The 20,143-nt window shown below is 51.1% G+C and overlaps 1 protein-coding gene across 2 annotated transcripts in view; it reads right to left on the minus strand.

Annotated features, from left to right (window-relative positions):
• LRRC75A (leucine rich repeat containing 75A) overlaps positions 1 to 20,143 on the minus strand; it is a 63,798-nt gene that overhangs the window by 12,418 nt on the left and 31,237 nt on the right. For both annotated transcript variants that reach the window (XM_027890048.1, XM_027890047.1), the window contains exon 3: positions 10,191 to 10,303. In XM_027890048.1, coding sequence (XP_027745849.1) covers positions 10,191 to 10,303 — 113 coding nt within the window. The remainder of the gene's footprint in view (positions 1 to 10,190; positions 10,304 to 20,143) is intronic.

Raw genomic sequence — 20,143 nt, forward strand, 5'->3', positions numbered from 1 at the left:
CTCCCCCATTTGCAGAATTATTTTACAGCATTATTTTCACTCAAAGAGAGCAACAGCAGGCGTGGGAGGTGGAAACTCACCCCGACAGCGAGCTGGAGCCCCGAGTCAAAGTGATGGACGAGCTCACTAAACACCTTCATTCACCACCGCTAACGACGCACCCCGAGAAAGAAAACGTAAAGAGCTTCTATCAAAGCTTCATCATAAAGCTTGATTCTCTTAATTGGGAAATATAGCCAGGGGTGACAGGCACGCTGGGCTGGCTGGTAATTAGATGGGCACCACTGCTGGGGGAGCGAGGCCTTTCCTCCACGGTGGCAGGAGCAGCATCCAGGCTCCGGGCAAGGGACCAAACTGCCTCTCACCACCCAAAAAAAGGAGCCAGGCAGCGTCCTGTTTAGACAGGACAAATAATCACGACGTGTTTGGAGGACTTCCAGTGCAGGGAAGAAGCGTGTGTGTGGAGATTAATTATCCCACCAGCTGATTCCCTCGTTTAATAACAATTTCTACGACTCCATTCTCCGCTCTGCAACCTGAGTTGTGAGGATTGGTTTAAATAATCCCTGCCATGTGTCAATAGAAAATCTAATTTCCACTCTGCCCAGAAGCAGAGGAGTAATTATTTAAAAAAAAAGATAAATTACAACCCCTACACTTTTCACAGTCTTTGCTAATCAGGCACAGGACTTAAAAACGTATTTAAGGGAGCACAAACACCGAAGTGCAAGGAGGTGGGAGGGGAGAGATGCCAGCAGGATGGAGGGAGGAAAACTACCAGGTTATTCCTTAGCTCAGTTGCAGAAGGGGAGAAGAAGGTGGCTTGAAATCGAGGTTTTAAATCACAAGTAGCGCCTGTGATCACCTGAAGCTTTTAAAGCAGCAGCAAGAACGTGAGCAAGCTCAGAAAAGCGAGTCAGTGGGAAAGGGGTGTCCTGCTGCTGTAAATCATCTCATCCCAGCCTCAGGATTTTCCTACTTTAAATTCTTTTCTAGTACTTCTGGCTGTCGGTTCATTTGCTCAACGAGGGAACAGCAAAGGCAATTCAAGCATTTGTCAGGGTGGATATCCATCACTGCGGGGGGAGAAGTGGTGCTGCACAGTTTGGGTCAATTGCTTTAAATTCTGGAGCAAGGCAGACAACTTGTGGAGGGCAACGAGCAGGGTAAGGGCCCATTTTCCAGACCGAGCCAGTGGAAAACCTGAAGCCTCTTGCAAGGTGACAGCCTGCCCTGCAGCACCTACCCGGGTGGCATTTCAAAATCCATGCATTATTTACAGTTTAGCTCCAGCAGCTTAAAAAGTAGGTCTTTGCTAACGCCAGCTCCTGCCTGAGCAAGGTGTGATGGGGCTGGGCTGGCACAGGGGAAGGAGCTGCAGCCTCTCCACGATCAGGGGGCTGTCAGGGATAACCTCTCCCCCAGCAAAGCTCAGCTGTGGGATCCCATCCGTGCCAGCTCACCAGCAATTCCCCTTCAGCTGCTCAGAGGAGCGATCCTGCCCAGCCAACAGTCCCCCCTTCCAGATGCTGCTGCAACATTCCCCAGAAATAACCTCATTTCCATCCCAAACTTGCCAATCTCGTGGCCAAACGACTCTCAGTGGCAATGAAGAACAAAATGAGTGGATTTCACCACCTGCTCACCCTCTCTGCCTGGTGTGCTCTGGGGTGTGCAAAGTGCCCAGGATTCCCAGGAACCGGGGGAGCAGATCCCACAGCTCCAGCTCTGACAGGAGCAGGAGGAATCAAACTTCCCCTGAGTATCAGCAATAAGCAAACTCCCTGGAGTTATTTGAAGATAGCCCTGGAAGTATTGAAAAGACATGTAGATGTGGCCCCTGGGGACGTGGTTTAGTGATTGACCACCACAGTGGTGGCTTCTCCAACCTTTATGACTGTGGGGTTCTATGATTGTGGGGTGGCAGCTTCTTTAATTGCCACAAAGAGCGGAACTGCAGAATTATTTCTCAGCCACAGCCCTCACAAATATTTGCTCCCCCGGATTTGCAGCATTTCACCTTTCCCCCCACAACAGGCACTCTATTTGTTCGCTGTTTAGTCCCATTTTCATGGCACTGAAGGTCATTCCAGTGTCTCTGACTCTTCAAATTCAACAAGAAATGTTGCATTTCCTTCCAAGCCTCTTGGGAAAGACAGGCCCCCCCTGCCAGCCAGGGCAGATTGATGTGTGTTGACATGTCAAGGGACCCTGGCAGGGGACACCCCTGGCTCCATCAGCATCAGAGTACTTTTCCCCTCTGCAAAAACATCTAAATGGCTTTTTCTCCAAGGCTGGATCCTGTCTCAGGTCAGTCTCAGTGCAGATTTCCTCTGAGGATGCCCTTTAACTGCTCAGGGCTCCCCAGAGCACTCGAGCAAGCAGAGACAGGTCACCCTGACGGAGTCAGGAGTGGGCAGAAAACTCAAGGCAGAAGGGCAGGATGCATTAAGTGAACTGCAGGCTGGAGGGAGCCTCTGTAGTTCCCAGGGAATGGCAGGATGCTGCAGACTCTGGAAAAATCTCACCTGCTCCCTGCACTAATGCTGGGATAGTGCTAAACATCAGTGCAAAGGAATAACCATCCTCAGCCACAACAAGGGCTACCAAGTCCAGGTCCTGTGTCTGGATGTCAATTAATATTTGGGTAAAGGATCCAGGGCTTTATTCAATTATTCCTCCCTGGCAAACCCTCTGAGCTTCCCGTATTTGGAGCCCTCCTGAGTCTGAACTATGATGTTTAACGTCCTGTCCTGAATTCTCTGTGCTCTTGGGCCCTTCAATACCATTCAGCAAGTAGAGCTGATGTTGCTGATGCTGAAGCTTTGCTGTGACAGTGGCACCCTTGGGCTGCTCCGCTGGGCAAGGGTGGGAGCAGCTCAGGGCATCCCCCCTGCACTGACAGGTCCCTCCCACCCTGTCTGCACACACAGGGATATTCAGGGATAAAGTGCACACCAGGGACAACCTGACACCCTGGTATTCATACCCCACTAGCCTTCAAAGAGCATTATTTAATGCAAAAGCCTCTTAGTGCTGCACATTATTGACTTCAAAATGACATAGCTTTTTTTTTTTTTTTTTAATTCCTGTCTCATCAGGAGACATCCATCTCCAAATGGATGAAATCCTTCCCTTCCTCCCACGTGGCTTAGCCTGTGCTGTTGACCTGGGGTGGATGATTGCTGATCATCCTCTCCCCTCCAACGTCACACGCCATTCCCACGAGGACAAAACGTTTCCTCGCGGTCACAAAACGCCAGACACGCCGGATGGGAGGTTTTCACGTTAAGCAGTGTTTTTTGAGAAGAGATTCATCAGATTTTCTGCACAGCAAGGAGGAGTAAGTGCTGTGATGCCTGCCTGGCTGCAGAGAGCTGGGTTGGGATTTCCCAGGGATAAACTGGCTCCAACAGCCAGGCTGGAGCCAGTGTGGATGGGGCAGCACCATGCAGGGCCAGGGCACAGCCACAGCAGCTCCCCAGCATGTTCCTCATTTTTGTGAAGCAATTTAGGCATATTTAACCCCAGGCTTAACCTCCCCACCACACTCATTCAAACTCTTCTGTTGGGGTGCCAGCCTGGAGCAAAAAACCCTGGCCAGGTACTTGGGTGAGTGCGAAGGAGCAGCCCCAAAAGGTCCCTCCAGTTCAGCTATCTTGGAAAATGGACTTTCCACAAACAAAGGAACCCCTGACCAGGCAGTGCTGAAGTCACACAGACCATCAGAGAGCAAAACTACAGAAGGCACTGTGCTTGCAGCCATGCATGTGCCAAAGGGAATAAATTCAAGAGGCAGGAGCCCAGAAGCAGCATCAGGCAGAGGAGCACTGGGAACTGAACAACTGACAGGTCAAATCATGGTTGTTCCAATCCCAGCTATAAAAGAAACAGAAAGTCACATCTTGAGTAACTATATAAAGTCCAAAGAGTCCCAGACTGGCAGATGTAGGAAATGCCCCGTGGCCATGGAGGAGACTGAGGTGGGAAGGACAGAAGGGATGAAAAGTGCATTCCTGGGATATGAACTGCAGAACTATCCACATCCAAATATTTCTCCCAACTCCTTCTTGGTGCCTCTAAAGGTTTCTCCTTTTCCTTTTTCTTTGGCCATGGTGAGTGCCTTGAACCCCTGCAAACCTGCCTGTTTGCTGGGCAAAGAGCTGGATCCCACAGTGCTGCTGGAACCGGCCCCTCCCGCTCCTCAGGACCCCGAGTTTCCAAACATTTCTGCCAAAGGAGAGAAAATATTCCAGGTTTAGGCATGCTGGCTCAGCGTGGACCAGAGCAAAGCAAAGGCATCTCCCAGAGGAGCTGCTGTAGGTGCCAGGGATCCTCAGCCCTGTGTGATGCCAGTGCTGCCCGTGGGCACAACTGGGATTTGCTCCATGGGGGCCGAGCATCACCTGGTACAGAGGGAACACCACAGCTCACCCTGCTACTGCTGGCATTAATGATTCATTAATGAGGCTGAACAAAGGGCTTAAAAGTCTGAGTTTGATGCCTCAGAAGAGGCCAAGCAAACACACAACATGAGACAGGCAGGATGCACCATGAGCCAGCTGATGCCAGTGGCACCACAGCCATGCTGGGGCAGACAGGACACGGCCTCAAGCTGCAAAATCACTCAGAACATCTCTGACAGCAGCCAAGGGGGACGTTTCTTTTGTCTTGCTCATCCTCCCCTTGTTTTCCACTCTCTCTCCCAAAACCTTAGCTCCCTTCTGACTTCTGGGTCACTCCAGGTCTTCCCATCACAGTAAGTCATCATCTGTTAGTGGAGGATTACTCAGTGTCCGTGGTTAACCCTCCCCATTCCCAGTCAGCCCTGCTGAGCCTGACCATGAGGCTGCAGACCTTGGTTGTTGTGGTATGACCCCGTAAAGGTCAGAAGAACCTCTGTCCCTCCCCCACCTCCTCCTGTGGGATGCAGGACCCACCTGTCAACCAGGGCTCAGCATCCCACTGATGAGGCCTCAGTTCCCAACCTCAGGCAGCCCAAAGAACCACCCAAAGAATCGGAACTTTGCTTTTCTCCACACCAAACACGCGCACGAAGCCTCAGGCCACGCTGGAAATGTTTGGGAACTGCCTGTTTTCCACTGCAAAAGGTGGAGTGATTTACAACACCCCCTTGGAATCACAGCCCCAACCAATAATTCCTTCTGGGCTTTGTGGCATTTTCTCCATGTCCTGTAAATCACTTTGGTGTTCTCTCCCTTCTGCTCTGTGGGACAGTCACGTAGCACAGACCACGACAACACCCCATGGACACAGAGAGAAGGGATCGCCCACACACCCGTCCCAAAGGCTCCACACCACCAATCCTCTGCTCTCCTGCAGCACTGACCAGCAGCCTGCTGGGCACACACACACACAGAGGGATTCCAATGAAGGGGACACACTGCACAATTCCTGCCTCCTCCCACTGACAGTGGATTCGTGTCGGATGCTCTGAAGGGACCGTTTGTTGCAGGAGCTACAACTTCTCCCATCGCTCGCCCACGAGCTGCCACAGCAGCAGAGGATTTCCATCCACAAACATTCTCCTTCTGTTTTCAAAAGGGCTTCTCCCTTGAAAACTCCCTTTTTTTTCCTTTTTTTGGGGGGGGTTTTTTGCCTTATAAAGGAATTCAAGCAGGCACTGCAAGCGAGTATGAAAAAAACCAGCACCCAGCATTCCTCCAGGACAGAAATGTTTTGTGCCCCTGATGAAATCAGGAGTGGGATGTTAGAAGATCATTCCTACCAACAAAATAAGGCTGCTCAGCCTCCACAAGTTCATCAGTAAATCAAAACACCCTTCTCTTCTGTTCTATCAGGTCTCTGTACCTGGATGTCCAGTGCGATGGAGAACATTCAACCCACTGGGGTTAAAATCTGCCACAGCCTGATGGAGCCTCCTGATTTCCAAAAGGTATCCCAAACTATTTGTTTGCATTTTTAGCCAGCTATCTTCTAGGTGATTTCTAACTATTTCACCTCAGAGAGTCTTAGGAGAGCCAAGGGGAGTTCAGGTTGACTCCCAAGTGCAAAGCAGGACCCCAGGCTGGCCCTGCCATTCATCAGCAGAAAGGACAAGTGGCAAAGAGAAGAGAGTTGGCTAAGAGAGCTAAGTAAAACCGCCTGCAAAATCCATGTGAAGTGAGAAAAACATTAGATCCTGACTCTTCACATGTCCCACCACTGGAGGATTTGCATGAGTAAGGGTTGGGAGCTCTGGAACATAAAATGGATTTAGAAAGCGAAGAAAGCACCACGTTGGCTCACACTGGTGTGGAGAGACCTGCACGAGGCTCAGGCTTCTTTTTAGGGGTTTCTCTGCTTATTGCAGAGCAACAACAGAGTTAGAAAATCTGCAAATTTAGGTCCAGATTGACCCCATTTAATGAGAGTGCTCCAACTGAGCCACTTCACCCTAAATTCTTCCGTGCTTTGTGCTCCAGTGGCATCAACAGGAACTGTGTGGGGAAAGAGGTTTTACCTGATGCAAAATGGGGCTAGATTTGGAGGTATGATGTGAATTATCAATATTCCCTCAGCTGGTGCTCACTGCTCAGCCCAGTGGGGAAGGCACCACTGCTGCATCCCTGGCTCGCCATCGCTCCTGGACACAGCAGCAACACCGGACAGGAATGGTGATGGGATATCCCAAAGGGATAGGAAAGACAGGGCAAAGCCCCAGGGAAACACCTCCTGCCTCCCCACAGAGCGTCCAGCCTGTGCCTCAAAGCAATTACTGGCACGTGGAGCTTTGATTCCCAGTTTGGCTTTCGTGATGCTGAAGCGAGGGCTTGGCAGCAGGAGGAGCAGGGAGATTCCAGGACCTGATTCAACACTTGCTAGTTAAATACTGGACTGCAACCGTGGCCCCAGGCAGAGCCAGGGACATACAAATTGCTTTTGCAGGCTGGCTTCATCCTCCTGCTATTGGCTGTCCTCTCATCCTGGATGTTTAATGCATGCAGTTCAGAGGGAGGCACGGAGACGGCAAGGGAGAGCCAGACAGATTTACAATATGAAAAAAAAAAAAAAAAAAAGAAAAAAATAAGGTCATTTGGCTCAGGTTTGGGTGCTCTGGTGCCAGGCAACACAGCAGAGCAGGGCAGCCAAGGCTGAGAGCATCTCCCTCCACTGAGCTCTGTCTGTGCACACACAGGCTGGACGTGATGCCTGGCATGAGATGGAATGGGAAGCACGAGCCTCCCCCTCTGCCTACACAGCAGGAGGCCTGACCACAGCAGGACTGACTGCAAAATCAGCTCCAGTCCCCTCTGTCACCTGTCCCCACCCTCATCCTCCGGCTGCTCCGCTTCCGATTACCACCTGTAATGGAAACGGCAGTTGTGGAATAAAGGAAAGCAATTTTCCCTTGTAATCATTTTGCCATATTTCTGGTGAGATTAATTACAGCTATTTGGCTTTGCTCAGCACTCAGTTGAGCTGTGCAGGGCTCTCACTCACCATGCCAGAGAGACCTCGGCAAAGGTACCAGAGCTGGTCCAGAAGGGACTGATCCACCCCCCTGCTGCTGGCCACGGCCCCCACTGCCCAGTGGAAATGCCAACAGGCACTCAGTGAAGAAGGAATGCTATCCCACTGAAAATCTGACTCTGTGCATCCAAGGAGGTTTGGCAATACAATGACAACCAGAAACCACCGCCCCTTCAACATCCCACTGTGCCTGAGACCCCCTTGATCCCACAACTCTGGATCGAAGAGAGGGATCAGCACTGCACTAATGCACCCACCTCCTGCAAACACACTCCCACCATTCCTGATTGTAGGGATAATTAAACTCCAGTTCTTTCCAAAACCCTTCCAGCCCAGCTACAGGGGACAGGGGATTGTGGAGCACAGCCATGAGCTCGGAGAAACAATGACTCTAAATTGTCCCTTTCTAACCCCAAGCTTGTCAGAAGACCTCCTCTCCAACAAGAGAGAGAGAAAATTAAAAGAAAGAACTAAGAAAGAGCAAAGAAAAAGTAGAAATGGCTGAAGAAAGCATCGTTCACACGTGCAGTCCATGGGTGTTACAAGGTCGGTATTGCAGGGAGAAGGAGGGCAGGGAAAGGAAAAACCATCATCTCTTCTGCAGCAGCCCCTGGCCTGTTTTCCCCAGCTGGAGCTGGGAGTGGCAGAGCACTGATGGGGTGTGGATGGCCAACAGATACACAAAAAAGTGTGGAAACTTAATATTTGAAAGTCCCTGAAACCTTTGGCAGCAGAGCTGAGTCAAGGCAAGGCCAACACTTGGGAATAGGACCCCACTACTCCCTTGGAAGCATCTCAGGGCACTTGCAAACCCCAACCAGAGTGGGGGCTCTGGGGAGACACCTGCTGTGGAAGGAATCAACTTAGAGATGAGATCAGGAGCATCCCTGGCAGGGGAACTGCCAGCACATGAATAAAGCAGTGAGTGCTCCAGCACAGGGAAGACAAGACAGGTGCTCCCTTTAGTCTGTTTATAATCTCTATATCATGGCATTTAGACCTCAGCAAAAGGTTGACTTCAACTCACAGCCTAAATCAGCCTCTAAACCAGAAACCCAGGCAAATCCCCCCCTCCAAACCCTGGCCTGGGCAGAGCCAGCAGCCAGTGTCCCACGTTCCCACTGTGTCCCATGTTCCCAGCCCTGGGGTCGTTGCCATGTGCTCAGGGCCTCATTTACTGCTGAAACCTCATCCCTGCAGTTCAAAAGATGACAAACCACAGCTATTCCCTGGTTGCTCCAAGGGAAGGCAAATGCTCCAGCAGGCTTGTCAGATAAAGCCCTGCAAATCTCTGGCACGAGGATGTGCTCCCACAGCCCCTCCAAGCTGATGATTAAGGCCAGGGATTGGCAATTAAAGACAGAGTGGCACAAAGCACTGCTTTAAATCTTTTTTCATTTTCAAGAATTTCTTGTGTTTCAAACTGCAGAGAGTTCCCCACTGCCCCATCAGCTAACGCTGATAATGCCCTGATGAGGTGACAGTGGGTGTGCATTTCCTATTCTAATTAAGAAAAAAATCCCCACAAGGGTCATTACTCAGCTCGGTGTGGTGAGGACACACCCCCAACATCCTCCCTCCGTTTCTGCTGCTTTATTGGAAAGACCAAATTTTAGTCACCAACACACCTTAAACACGCTCAACACCAAAAGCAGCTCCCACTGCTGATGGAATGGGGGTGTTTCTCCACCTCTGAGTCTTAAGGACAGCAGTGCTGAGCCAGATCTCCAGGATATGTGACCCCAATCCTATTAAACCATGCAATCCTTTATTTGCTTGTGCTTGTTTTCCTCCTGTGTCCACTGTTCCTCCTCTCTTCTTATCTTTCCAGACTCGGTTTTTTCCACTGGATTAGTTTCCACTAATGGCTACAAACAGCATCTACTACAACAAGAACCAGAACTCTCCTGGAACCAGGAGCCAGCACTTAGATACGAATCCTGACTTTGCCAGATTGTGGCTTCTTTTCTATTTCTCACCTCCTTATACAAAAATAGTAAATATATAATGCATAACATCACAGAAAACAAGGAGCCCCTTCAGCCTCATCCACAGGTTTCTTGGCTCTGTGGATCCAGGACCTGGATGAGGAGGGGATTGGGGTCATTTTCTCCCATTTTAATAAAAAAACTCCTGGTGTGTAAACACACTGCAAGCCACGGTGTGCATGGTGCCTGTACATTAATTACCATCTAATTAGGGTGTCTTGGAGCAGTTTGTCTCCTGCTCTCTAATGCCCAGCATGGGATGTCTGGAGGATGGATGGTTCAGGTTTTCCAGCCTGTTGCTCCCTCTCTGGGTGCTACTGTGCTTCTCTCTGGAAACCAGGATGCAGAGGGGAATGGGAAACGGAAAAGGAGGAAAACACCTCTGGTTCAGCATGAAGGAACCTGACAACACAACCACAAATGGGGGAAGCACTGGTGAGATTGGAGACAACAGAGGATTCTGGAGGTTGGGGCAAGCTGGGAGGATTTGACATCCTGGCTCTCCTCCAGGAGGAGGCTCCGAGCACTTCCCAAACCGTGGGGGATTTGGCAGCTCCCACCAGCACCCACATCTGCACACCAGGGCTGAAAGCACCGGGAAAGATCCCCCTTCCTGCTCTCCTGAGCCCGTGGTGGCCTCGAGGGTGGCAGGGAGCAGGCTGGGGACAGTGACCCACGGGGGGACAGCGATTTCCAAAGCCCACTCACCAGGACTGCGGCTTCCTCTTCATGATGCCCTGGCGTCTCCACTGCGAGTGGGGGCTCAGGTGGTACGTGAGCTGCCGGCAGAGCTTCTCCATGGCCCCCAGGGAGTCCCCTTCCTGCAAAGGCAAGGCAAGGACACCAGGTGAGGGGTCTGCAGCGTGGCCATCACACCTAAAGGATGCTCTGACCCCAGAGAGGGTGGCAAGCCTTAAGGAACCGTGTGTAAAACTCTGTAAGGGGGGAAAAAAACCCCCTCTCTGATTGATAAGATGCTGCAAGGATGCACCATTATCATCTGATACCACACAACTGACATTTTACAGAGATCTGATGGAGATCTTGGGAACAGAGCTCATCAGAAACTCTCGAAACGTTTATTTTTTAGGGGGAAAAAAAAAAAAGGCTTGAAGGAAAACAGGGATTTTGGTGTCCTCTCAATTTCAACTAAAGTTTCCACCACAAAGGATACTGGGTTGGGAAACTTTAACTCTGCTTAAGTTTTGGTTCCTAAAAAAATAAACCAAAATACAACCCCCGGTATCTGGGCTGTTCAGTCATGTTCCATTTCGAGATTTCAGGATTTTCTGCATGCTGGGCAGGGCTGATGAGGAAGATGCTAAGGAAGAGGCTGCTGGGCACCCAATTACTGCTGCCTTCACATCCTCCCTGCCCAAGTGAGCTGTGAGCTCGTGTTTCCTGCAGCCTAATTTATGCAGCGCATTCTCCCCCTCGCCTCAGAGTCAGCAGAGCGGGACCGGCCTTATAAAGACATCATAAATATTGAATTACCAAGGAGCACTTGGGGTTTTGACAAATCACCTCTGGGTGTACAGGGAAACAATTACATCAGGTTCTCTCAGGGTGAAAAAAAACCAAAAAACAACAAACAGGACACAAAGGGTGTCTCTACAGATGGTTGGAGCAGAAACACCAGTGCAGGACTTGTAGTTTTTGGCTTCTCTGCTCAATCCACTCTGAGAATGAAGCCCTGCCGTAAATTGGGGTGGTTTATTCCCAGACACATCCAGGTGCCTACGCAGTGACTGCCATTGAACAAAAGCTGATTTAATGCAGGGCTGCTGCTTGCCCAGCTCCATCTGCACCAAAGGCACGCAGTGACAGGAGATTTCAGCAGCTCAGGTGGAAACTCCAGATCCACAGATACCAGCAGGGCACGGTGTGTGGAAAACACTGTGTCAGCACGAGCTGGGAACAGCGAGAGCCGGGAGCCGCTTCCCACCTGAGCTCCGCAGGCGTTCCACGTTCGTGCCTCCCCATTCCCGGGAAACAGGGGTTTAAGAGCATCTTTAAACCCATACTTTTCAACACCTCATTTATCACCACTCTTTAAATTGAAACAAGGGGTTTAATCCCACAGATTTCAGCGGGATGGCAGCCTATACTGAACCTCGGGCATGCCCACAGCTCCTCTCCTGATCGGAGACCCTGCGGCAAGAACCTGCCCTGGGCTTGGGGAACCCTGGGAGGCTCAGCCTGGCAAAAAACAAACCAAAAAAAAAATAATGAAAGACAAGGTTTTATTTCATGTTTTCCACTGGAAGATCTGGAAACACACTGCAGTCATTCCTTAATTAAAGCCTCAACACATTTTGGGAAGGCAACAGCGCTCACCACTCCCTCCCAGCGCTCTCTGCCAGCAACACCTTCCTGGCTGTGTATCCAGTATCCCCAAAGCGAGATGAAAACACCACGAATTCTGACACCTCCCTATTTTTTCTACCTTTGTGCAATATCCACAGCAAGCTGCCAGGTGCCATCAGCTTTCATTTCATCTTTTTTTTTTTTTTTCAGCTGTTCTGAAATAGCAGCGTCCACCCTCGGTTCCCATCGCCCAGCCCTCCCTGCATAGCCTGAAAAAAACTCCTGGTTGAGAAGGAAATAATGTGCTAAAATGCTGTGGAGTAAGTACACAGCGCTGACATTCTGTGCTGCAAATTACGTCCAACATAACCCTGAAAGGGACTATTAAATTTGTTTCCAGTATTATCTCCCGACAATTGAACTGCTGGGGAAGTGAAATGATGCACAAGACAATGTGGAAAAGAAGCTGAGAAAGTAAAAAAATCCAAATTTTTGCTGGTCCAAATATGACAGGACCATCTTGCCTCCACAATAAGAGGCTCTTCCCCAAGCAGTGGGCTCGTGCTGCAGCTGCCAGAGCTCTGGTGCAGCAGGTCCAGGTGGCTGGTGGAAGCTCAGACCTCAATTTCACATCAAACTGATTTCTGAGAACTTCAGCCCGAAGAATTCCCTTCAACAGAAAGCAGCAAATCATCCATCAGCACTGACACAGCACACTGAGGGGGCTCCAAGGGAAGAGGCTACAGCAGAGCAAAGCATTTTAATCCTTTATATCAGCAGCCCCAGCCAGCTCATCCTTCCATGGTCATGCCAGACAGACCACTCCTTCAGCCCTTTTGCTCCACAAGCTCAACTCCCAAACCCTGCACACACAGGGCTCCTTCTATTTTTGAGTTTTAAAACGTGACTTAGAGAACAAGGTTTCTGCACATACCAGCTCATCCATGGTCTGTAGCCCAGTGCTCCACTTAAACACTGGGATAAATAAACTGCTCATTTCAGAGCCCTCCAAAGACACATTATTTCTGCACATCTCATTCCCATCACTGCACTTCACCTGCCTGTGGGTGAGACACAAACCTTTCTGCTTCAAGAACCCACTTTTTTTTTTTTTTAGGTTCTTCCCAGAACCTCTGCAATTCCTCCTGGGAGTTTGTAGGAGTCTGCAGAGCAGCCCCAGGTGTGATGCCTGGCACACAGGGCTGCCCTGGGCTGCACAGAACTCGTGTGCAGCAGAAGGGAGTTCTGCTGGTGCAGTGCCAGAGGCTCCTCGTACGGTCTAAACAAAAGCTTTTTCACTGTTTACGATCCAAGTCTATCAGGAAATAATTGAAGCTGACGCACACGCTGGTGGGACTGAGCCCAAGAGACTGTTTGAAAACTGAGTCAGCTGAAAAATCAGCCCAGCTTGCCTGTGTTGGCGAAGTTTTAACCTCACTGTCTGTGGCAGAAACATCCTCAGCGTGATGGAGGAGAAGCCCCAAACCCCAGCGGGCAGGCAGATCCCACTGCCATCCTGCCCTGCTGCTCACAGGGATTAACTGCTTCCCACAAAATGAAAAGCACCAGCCTAAAAAAAGCCTTTTGGCCCCATCTACTTCAGTCTGGATGACATCACTCATGCCAGGGCAGTGCAGTGCTGGGGTTTTGTGGTCAGAGGGTGCAGGAGTGGCAGGGCAAGGCTTCCCTCCACCTGCAGAGCCTGAAACCCACAGTGCTGGGTTCTGGCAAACACCTCGTGCCCTTTCCAGGGAAAGGGCAATAATGAAGCACCAGGAGCACGTTGTCCCCCCACCAGCCCCAAAGTGCAGCAGTCATCGTTCCTGAAATAACACACAGGGATGAACCTCTGGCAAAGGCATCACCAGTGACACCACAGAAGATCTGGCCCTTCTATAACACCCACCAGGCGCTTGTGGGTTCATGCGTGGGAAAAGCACGTTTGGCGCTCCGGTTTCCAAAGTCTGGGAGGGAAACTGCAGAACATCTCTGGGCTGGGGAGATAGGACAGACCACACAGAGAGCTCAGCTTTCCCAGCTGACAGTGCTGCCAGGAAAAAGCCTGTTTCACAGAGCTGGGATGTGCCCTTTCCCTCAGCACCGTGCTCACAGGCCAGCAGATGAACGCTGGTAAGATGCTGGTGACGAGCTCGGCTCAGCTCCCCAGAGATCCATCGGCCACGCATCCAGAAACATCCCTGAGACCACAAAAACTCTCCGTGCCGTGGCCTTGCACACACCTGTACAGATCCTGCACCAACAGAGCGCTGTGTCACACAGAGCTGAGCTGCTGTGAGCAGCACCCAGATGGAGCAGGAACGTTGTATGGCACTTGCCTTCCCTTCCACACATCTTGGCTGCCCAGCTGGAAAGCTCTGAGGAGAAGACGTGAGCATTTCCCACATCAGGGAGCCCATGAAGCACAAGCCCAAGTGGTGCAAGACTCAGCTCAGGGAAGCAGTTTTGGGGCAATATTTTGGTTTCTATTCAACTGTGTGTGTCCTCCCCCCCCACCCCCAAGCTGGCAGGGACCCAGCACAGCTCCCAACCACCAGACACGAGGTAAAGTCTGGGGTGGAGGAGGGATGTGGGGAAAATTGAGAGCAGAGGCTCTGCCCTGCAAAGGGCCCCTTTCCCCATCGTCCTCCTCTGCCTTCGCCTGCCCTGGAGAACCGAAGGGCTGCTCAGCGCTGGGAGGAGCCCCGAGATTCATGAGATTTTAATCCCTTAACAGATTTCAGCTGGGACAGGGATTCATGGCACATGCCCCCATCTGCAATCCGCCCCCAGCCAGCAGGATCCTGTTCAACTGGAGAATGAGGGGGAGTGGCACGAACTGAACCTCATCTGTCCCCATGGGGTAAGGGGGTGCCCCAGGCATGTGCTGGGGACCAGAGGGTCCTGCTGCTGGCTCCAGCCCTGGAAGGGGACCTTTGGATGAAGGGTTGGAGCTCTGGATGAGGAAACGGGAATCAGTCAAACCCCAGGGATAAGGGAGAGCAGGTGGAGGCCAAAAGCCACGATCACCTGTCCTGCCAAACCTGCCCTGGTTTCTGCAGGGGGACCAGTTTTATCCTCGCTGACGGTCTGAGATGTGGTGGAGAGGGGAAGCCATTCAGCCTCCCCACGCCAGACCCCGGGGCTGAGGCATCGCCCAGCATCTGCACACCACCTTCAACAGCGAATGAGCCACCCTTGGACACGTTCCTCGCTCTGCCAGAGAGGGAGCGCATAATTGGAAGCAGAGGGATTACACCATGGGAAAGCAAACACGGGATGAACAGGATCGTGGTTCCACTGGGATAAACAACCCCGGCGCCACTGCCGGCCCTCCTCGCCATCACCACGTGGAAACAACTCCTGGGCGAGGCAAGACGTGAGGATTGGGCTCACAAACCGCTCCAAAAAGAAGCAGCCAAAGAGCTGAGAGGAGGACGCAGGGAAAAACCTCGTGATGAAGATGTTATTGCAAATTAATTTGTTTTCATTAAGAAATTAATCACCCGCTCCTCCTCCTCCAGCAGTGGAATCCCTGGTGGTGTGCAGAGCCCTGGGGGGGGCTGCACTGGGGCCAAACATGGTGTAAAATAGGCCAACGTTAATGATTAAAGAGCCCTGGTGAAGAATTCCTGCTGCAGCACAGCAGGGGATTGACCCAAATTAGAACAATTAGCCATTGTCTGCAGGCGGAGGAAGCGAGAGGGTTTTTTTTTGTGTCATTACACAGTCCCACATTTCTGTCACTCACAATCAATCCCGGGAAAATGAGAAAAGAAAAATAAAAAGTGCTGTCCTGCACATCTTAACACACAAGAACTTCCACACTGGCCCTCCCCAGTCGTGATTTTGATTTAACTAAAAATATTTCCCCCCCCCGCCCCCTTTTGGGTTCCTTTTTAAAAACTTTTCAAACTTGCAGCATCACTTCCTGGATGCTGCAGGATTTGCAGCTGCTACTCTGATGCACAAGAAGCTCTGTTCAGGCACAAACCATTGCAGCCACAAGCCAAGGAAACTGCACTCACTCATCCTGGGAGCACCATTCCTGCATATGGAATATTGGACGTGGAGACCCCTTCCATTTGCTTTCCATACAGTTCAGTAGAGGGCAAACCTTAAAACATGACCTAGTTCACTAGAACATGACCTATTTCACACAAAAAATACAGAGAATTATAGATTTCTTTCCAAATCCTCCTCCTTTTTTTTTTTTTTTTTCCTTTTTTTTTTTTTTTTTTTTTGTGTCTAGGGTGATTAGCCAGGACAAAAGGATAATAGTTCAGACTATTAAGCAAAAAAGCCCAAACAGCTGAGAGACAAAAACCCTCCATGTTCACAATGATAAATGGATAAATATTACACGGTTAAACAAAGGCACAAAACAGTGAGAGATGCTCTGGGAAGCCCTAGGACAGATCATCCTCAATGGCTTTAATGTGTACCCAGTCAGTTATTAAAAAATCAGCGAGAAACAAAAGAGAGCAAATCCCCAGCAACCTGTGCTGGAGTAGGGACAGAGTCTGGGAAGGATGACAACAAAATGACCAGGAAACGTTGCCTCAGCACTGTGAAAAGGCCCCACATGTGAAGATTCCACATGCCGTGAGATCCCTAACACATCCTAAAGCTGATGGGACAGAGAGACCTTCCAAAGACCTGCTGGGAAGGCGGCAGGAGAAGGCACAGGGACACATCTCAGGGATGTGCCGTGCCCGCCACCCACCATCGTGGAGCAGATGAACCCCCACCCATAACCCAGGTCAACACAGTAGCTGGGAGAAAGCTCTGCCCACCCAAAACCTGCAGCTGCTCCCGTGGCCCCCCCAAATGTCTTTCCCTGGTTTGCTGGCTCCAGAACTGCATCCTGCTCCCCGGCCTGGGCCCCGGCGCTGAGCACAATCCCAATTTACGACACCTTCCCTTTTGATGTTGTCACGGGGAGCTGAAGTCATCTAATGGGCTGGCTGGTTTTCTTTTTATTCTTCCCTTTCTTCTTTTTTTTTTTTTATACCCTCCTCCCCCTTTGCTTTCAAAGCCTGGGGCTGAGTTGCAGCCTATTGTTGCCTGCAGACATCTGCGCTGCAGCCCCCTCGGAGCTGTCCTCCTCCTGTGAGACCAGGAGCTGAGGAGGTAGGAGAGGCTTTGAATCCACAATTCCTACCTCACTGAAGGCCTAAAACATTGCAGTACCCTCCAACCCCATCCAGGTGTGCAGGGCAGGATCCACAGCAGCAGGAAATCCCTCTTGCTGCGTGGCTGAATTCCCCGGGCAAGGCATGAAAAAAATCCCCCTCGTGCTGTAGGGAAGGGCTCTCCAGGGAGGTGTCCTTAAAATATCACCAGAAGGGCATTGCAATTCCCTCTCCATCATTACAGGCTCCTCTGGGAAGAGAATCCAGCGTGTGGGCAATGAGCGATGAGGTGGCTGATGCCCAAAGGCAAGCAGATACTGGCACGGTGGATGGAAGTGATACATCTTGTCCACATGGAGGAAAACTAAATCCAAGTCAAGTGACAATATGGCTTTAGATCTGACCACCCAACACCAGCGAGCAGAACTCCTTCTGAAAACAAATCACGTCTGTTTTAATTCAAATTAGAGGAGGGATGGAACAAATTTAATAAAGGCCATTTCAATAACAGTGAGGTTGTTCCCAGGAGGCTTCACGGCAGCTGAGGTAATTCCACTTGACTTTTCCTGAGTTTCTCCAGGTACACAGCCACGAGGCCAAATACCGCCCCTGCCTCCCCCTGCTCGAGGTTAGGGCCAAGCCCTCACTGGCAGCAGAGACACCCTGATGGCTTTTGTAAGGGAAGGATGTGCCCCAGGATTAATTCACACCATGAAATGGCCAAAAAAAAAGAGCAGCTGGTCCTGGAAGAGGATGAAGGTCTCATAGGAGAGGAGGCACTTGGCTTCTTGCAGGAAAAACACGTTTTTTTGGCATGGGCAGTTCAGCTTTGGGCTTGGTGACCCCTGTCTCAGCAGGGCTCCTGCAGTGAGCTCAGGGCAGCTTGGGGCCTGCTGGAAGCAGCACTCCCCATCTGCTCTGATGAAAGGCCAAAGTGTGAGGCCTTGGACTCAGTGCTGACACACCAAAAGGAAAAGCGATGTACAACGGGGCTTATCGAGAGAGCCAGAAGTGCGAGATGAATGGGATCTGCAGCAACTCAGGAAGTTGTTCAAAAGGATCCTGGAGTAATATTGCACTTGGACTTCAGAGAAGCAATTAAAGGAGGCAATAAAATTCGAGGTGATAGATGGCCCCGAGGGGGGACGTGCAAGATAAAGGGAAATTGCAAAAAAGAATACAAAACTCTGCTGTGAGAGCTACTGGAGGGTGCCCAGCTCAGCTTCCACAGCTGGGGAGGAGGCCTTTGAGCAGCATCACTCCAACACGTGCTCCTGACAGGCACAGCAAGGTCCTCAGCCAAATAAATTGGGCCCACTTGAGTGCTGTAAACAAAGCCACTAATGGGGAGGCCGTTCAGATGCCGCTGTTCATTCCTGGAATGGTCAATGGACCATCCTTTCGATGGCAGATGCATCTGTACCCTCCTGACAGACACGGGGAGCTGCCACAAAACAAAGAGAGCAGCTAAAAATCCAGAAGAGCCCTTCATTGCCCTGGAAATGTCTCAGCAAACAACAGATTGGCGAGTTAATCATCGCAGCTGGTGCAGAACAGCAAAGAGAAAAACACCCAAGGTGCTGCTGGCGGGGCTGAGAACGGGAAGGGGGGACAGAGGTGTCGCCTGCTGAAGTCAGTGTGTTCAGTGGGTGATGGCACTCACCCTCCTCCCCCACACACACAGACAGGGAGGATTGATTTCAGAGCCTTGGGGGCTGCAGAACCCACGGGCAGCTCCTCCCCACGGGGTTCAGAGCTCCCCACCACTCCCTGTGGCTGGCCAAGAGCAGTTTGCAAGCAAAGCTCCATCACGTTTTGGCAGACAGCACCATCCCTTGCCTAAGGCTGCAGAAGGTCCTCTGCCTCCTCAGGGGCTCCTCTATTTACTTCTCAGCATCTGCTCAGGGATGAGCATGGTGTGTGTGATGCCTCCCACCATCCTGCCCTGGGCCAGCCTGGCTCTTCAGCCAGGCCCTGCCTCAGCCAGCTCTGCAGGAGCTGGAATTGCTCAGGGAACATCCCATTTGGAACTGCAGGTCCCAGCCCAACACCTGCCCTTGCTCCTAAAGCAGGAACCTCTCGCTGTCCTCTGCACCCTCCTCCCCCCAGGGTTAAACCAGACGTGGATTATTTGGTTATTTATGTCCCAGGCAGAGACTTTCCCAGCCCAGCAAGTCTCCTGCAGAGCCCGTGTCCCAGCTGCACCGCCCCAGATCCCACGGGAAGCAAACCCCGGCCCAGCCTGTTCTTGCTGCTGGAGGAGACCAGGAGCATCCCTGGGATAGTGCTGCAAATATTTATGTCATTCCCTGGAGGCTCTCAGCCCCTCACCACAGCCCTGGGAGTCTCACGATGTGCATGAGAGCCTGCGGAGGGGCAGGAGTGGCCCCCTCACATCAGTCCCTGTTGTTCCCTGCAGATGTGAATCCCGGGGCAAGGGCATAACCCTCGGAGCAATGCTCATCTCCAGCTCATTAACCACTGTGGGGCCCTCGTAGGCACGAGGGAACTGGGAATTTTCCTATTTTTTTTAGAAGGTGAAAGATAAGATCACAGTAAGGGAGCAGCAGTCGGCAGCATCCAAGCTCTCCCGGCAACAGCTCAGGGAAGGAGTGGGGTCACTTCATCTCGTGCTCCAAGCAGATGTGAAACTATGGATGCAGACACAAGAGCTGCACTGGGGGTTTCCTGGAAGGATGGATGGCAAGGAGAAAAAGGGAAGTGACAGAGAAACTGGGAGGATTAGCAAATTACCCTATGATTGCAAAACTCTTTGAAGATGGAAAGGGTGGGATAAAGCTCTTACCCAAATCCCCAAATATCCCAAATTGTGAGATAATCACTTGCTGGGCTTTGACCAGAAATCACAGTCCCTGCCATCTAGGAAGAGCAATCACTGAAAATCCTCCTGGCACCTTCCCTATCTACAAGAACTGGTCTCTTTGCTGCTCTTTATTCCTTTTTTTCCCACCAGAGAGGAGGCAGGTGCATCCCCACAGGAAGGATCAGTCACATGGTGATTCCCAGGGAAAGGAGGGCACATTTTACATCTGTAACTCTGAGCTCCTCCCAGCCAAACTGAGGGCATGAACAGCTGCCCCTGCAAGGTGACTGTGCTGGGAGCTGCCAAGGCAAGAGCCTGGAGATCAGCGGCAAAGGGACAAACTTCTCCTTGCTCCCAGAAATAGCCTGAAGCATCTGTCAAGACAGCTGTGATGCTGC

This window comes from Empidonax traillii, unplaced genomic scaffold (genome assembly GCF_003031625.1).
Source record: "Empidonax traillii isolate 1590-97213 ecotype Southwest subspecies unplaced genomic scaffold, ASM303162v1 scaffold276:size1176444, whole genome shotgun sequence".
Lineage (NCBI taxonomy): Eukaryota > Metazoa > Chordata > Aves > Passeriformes > Tyrannidae > Empidonax > Empidonax traillii.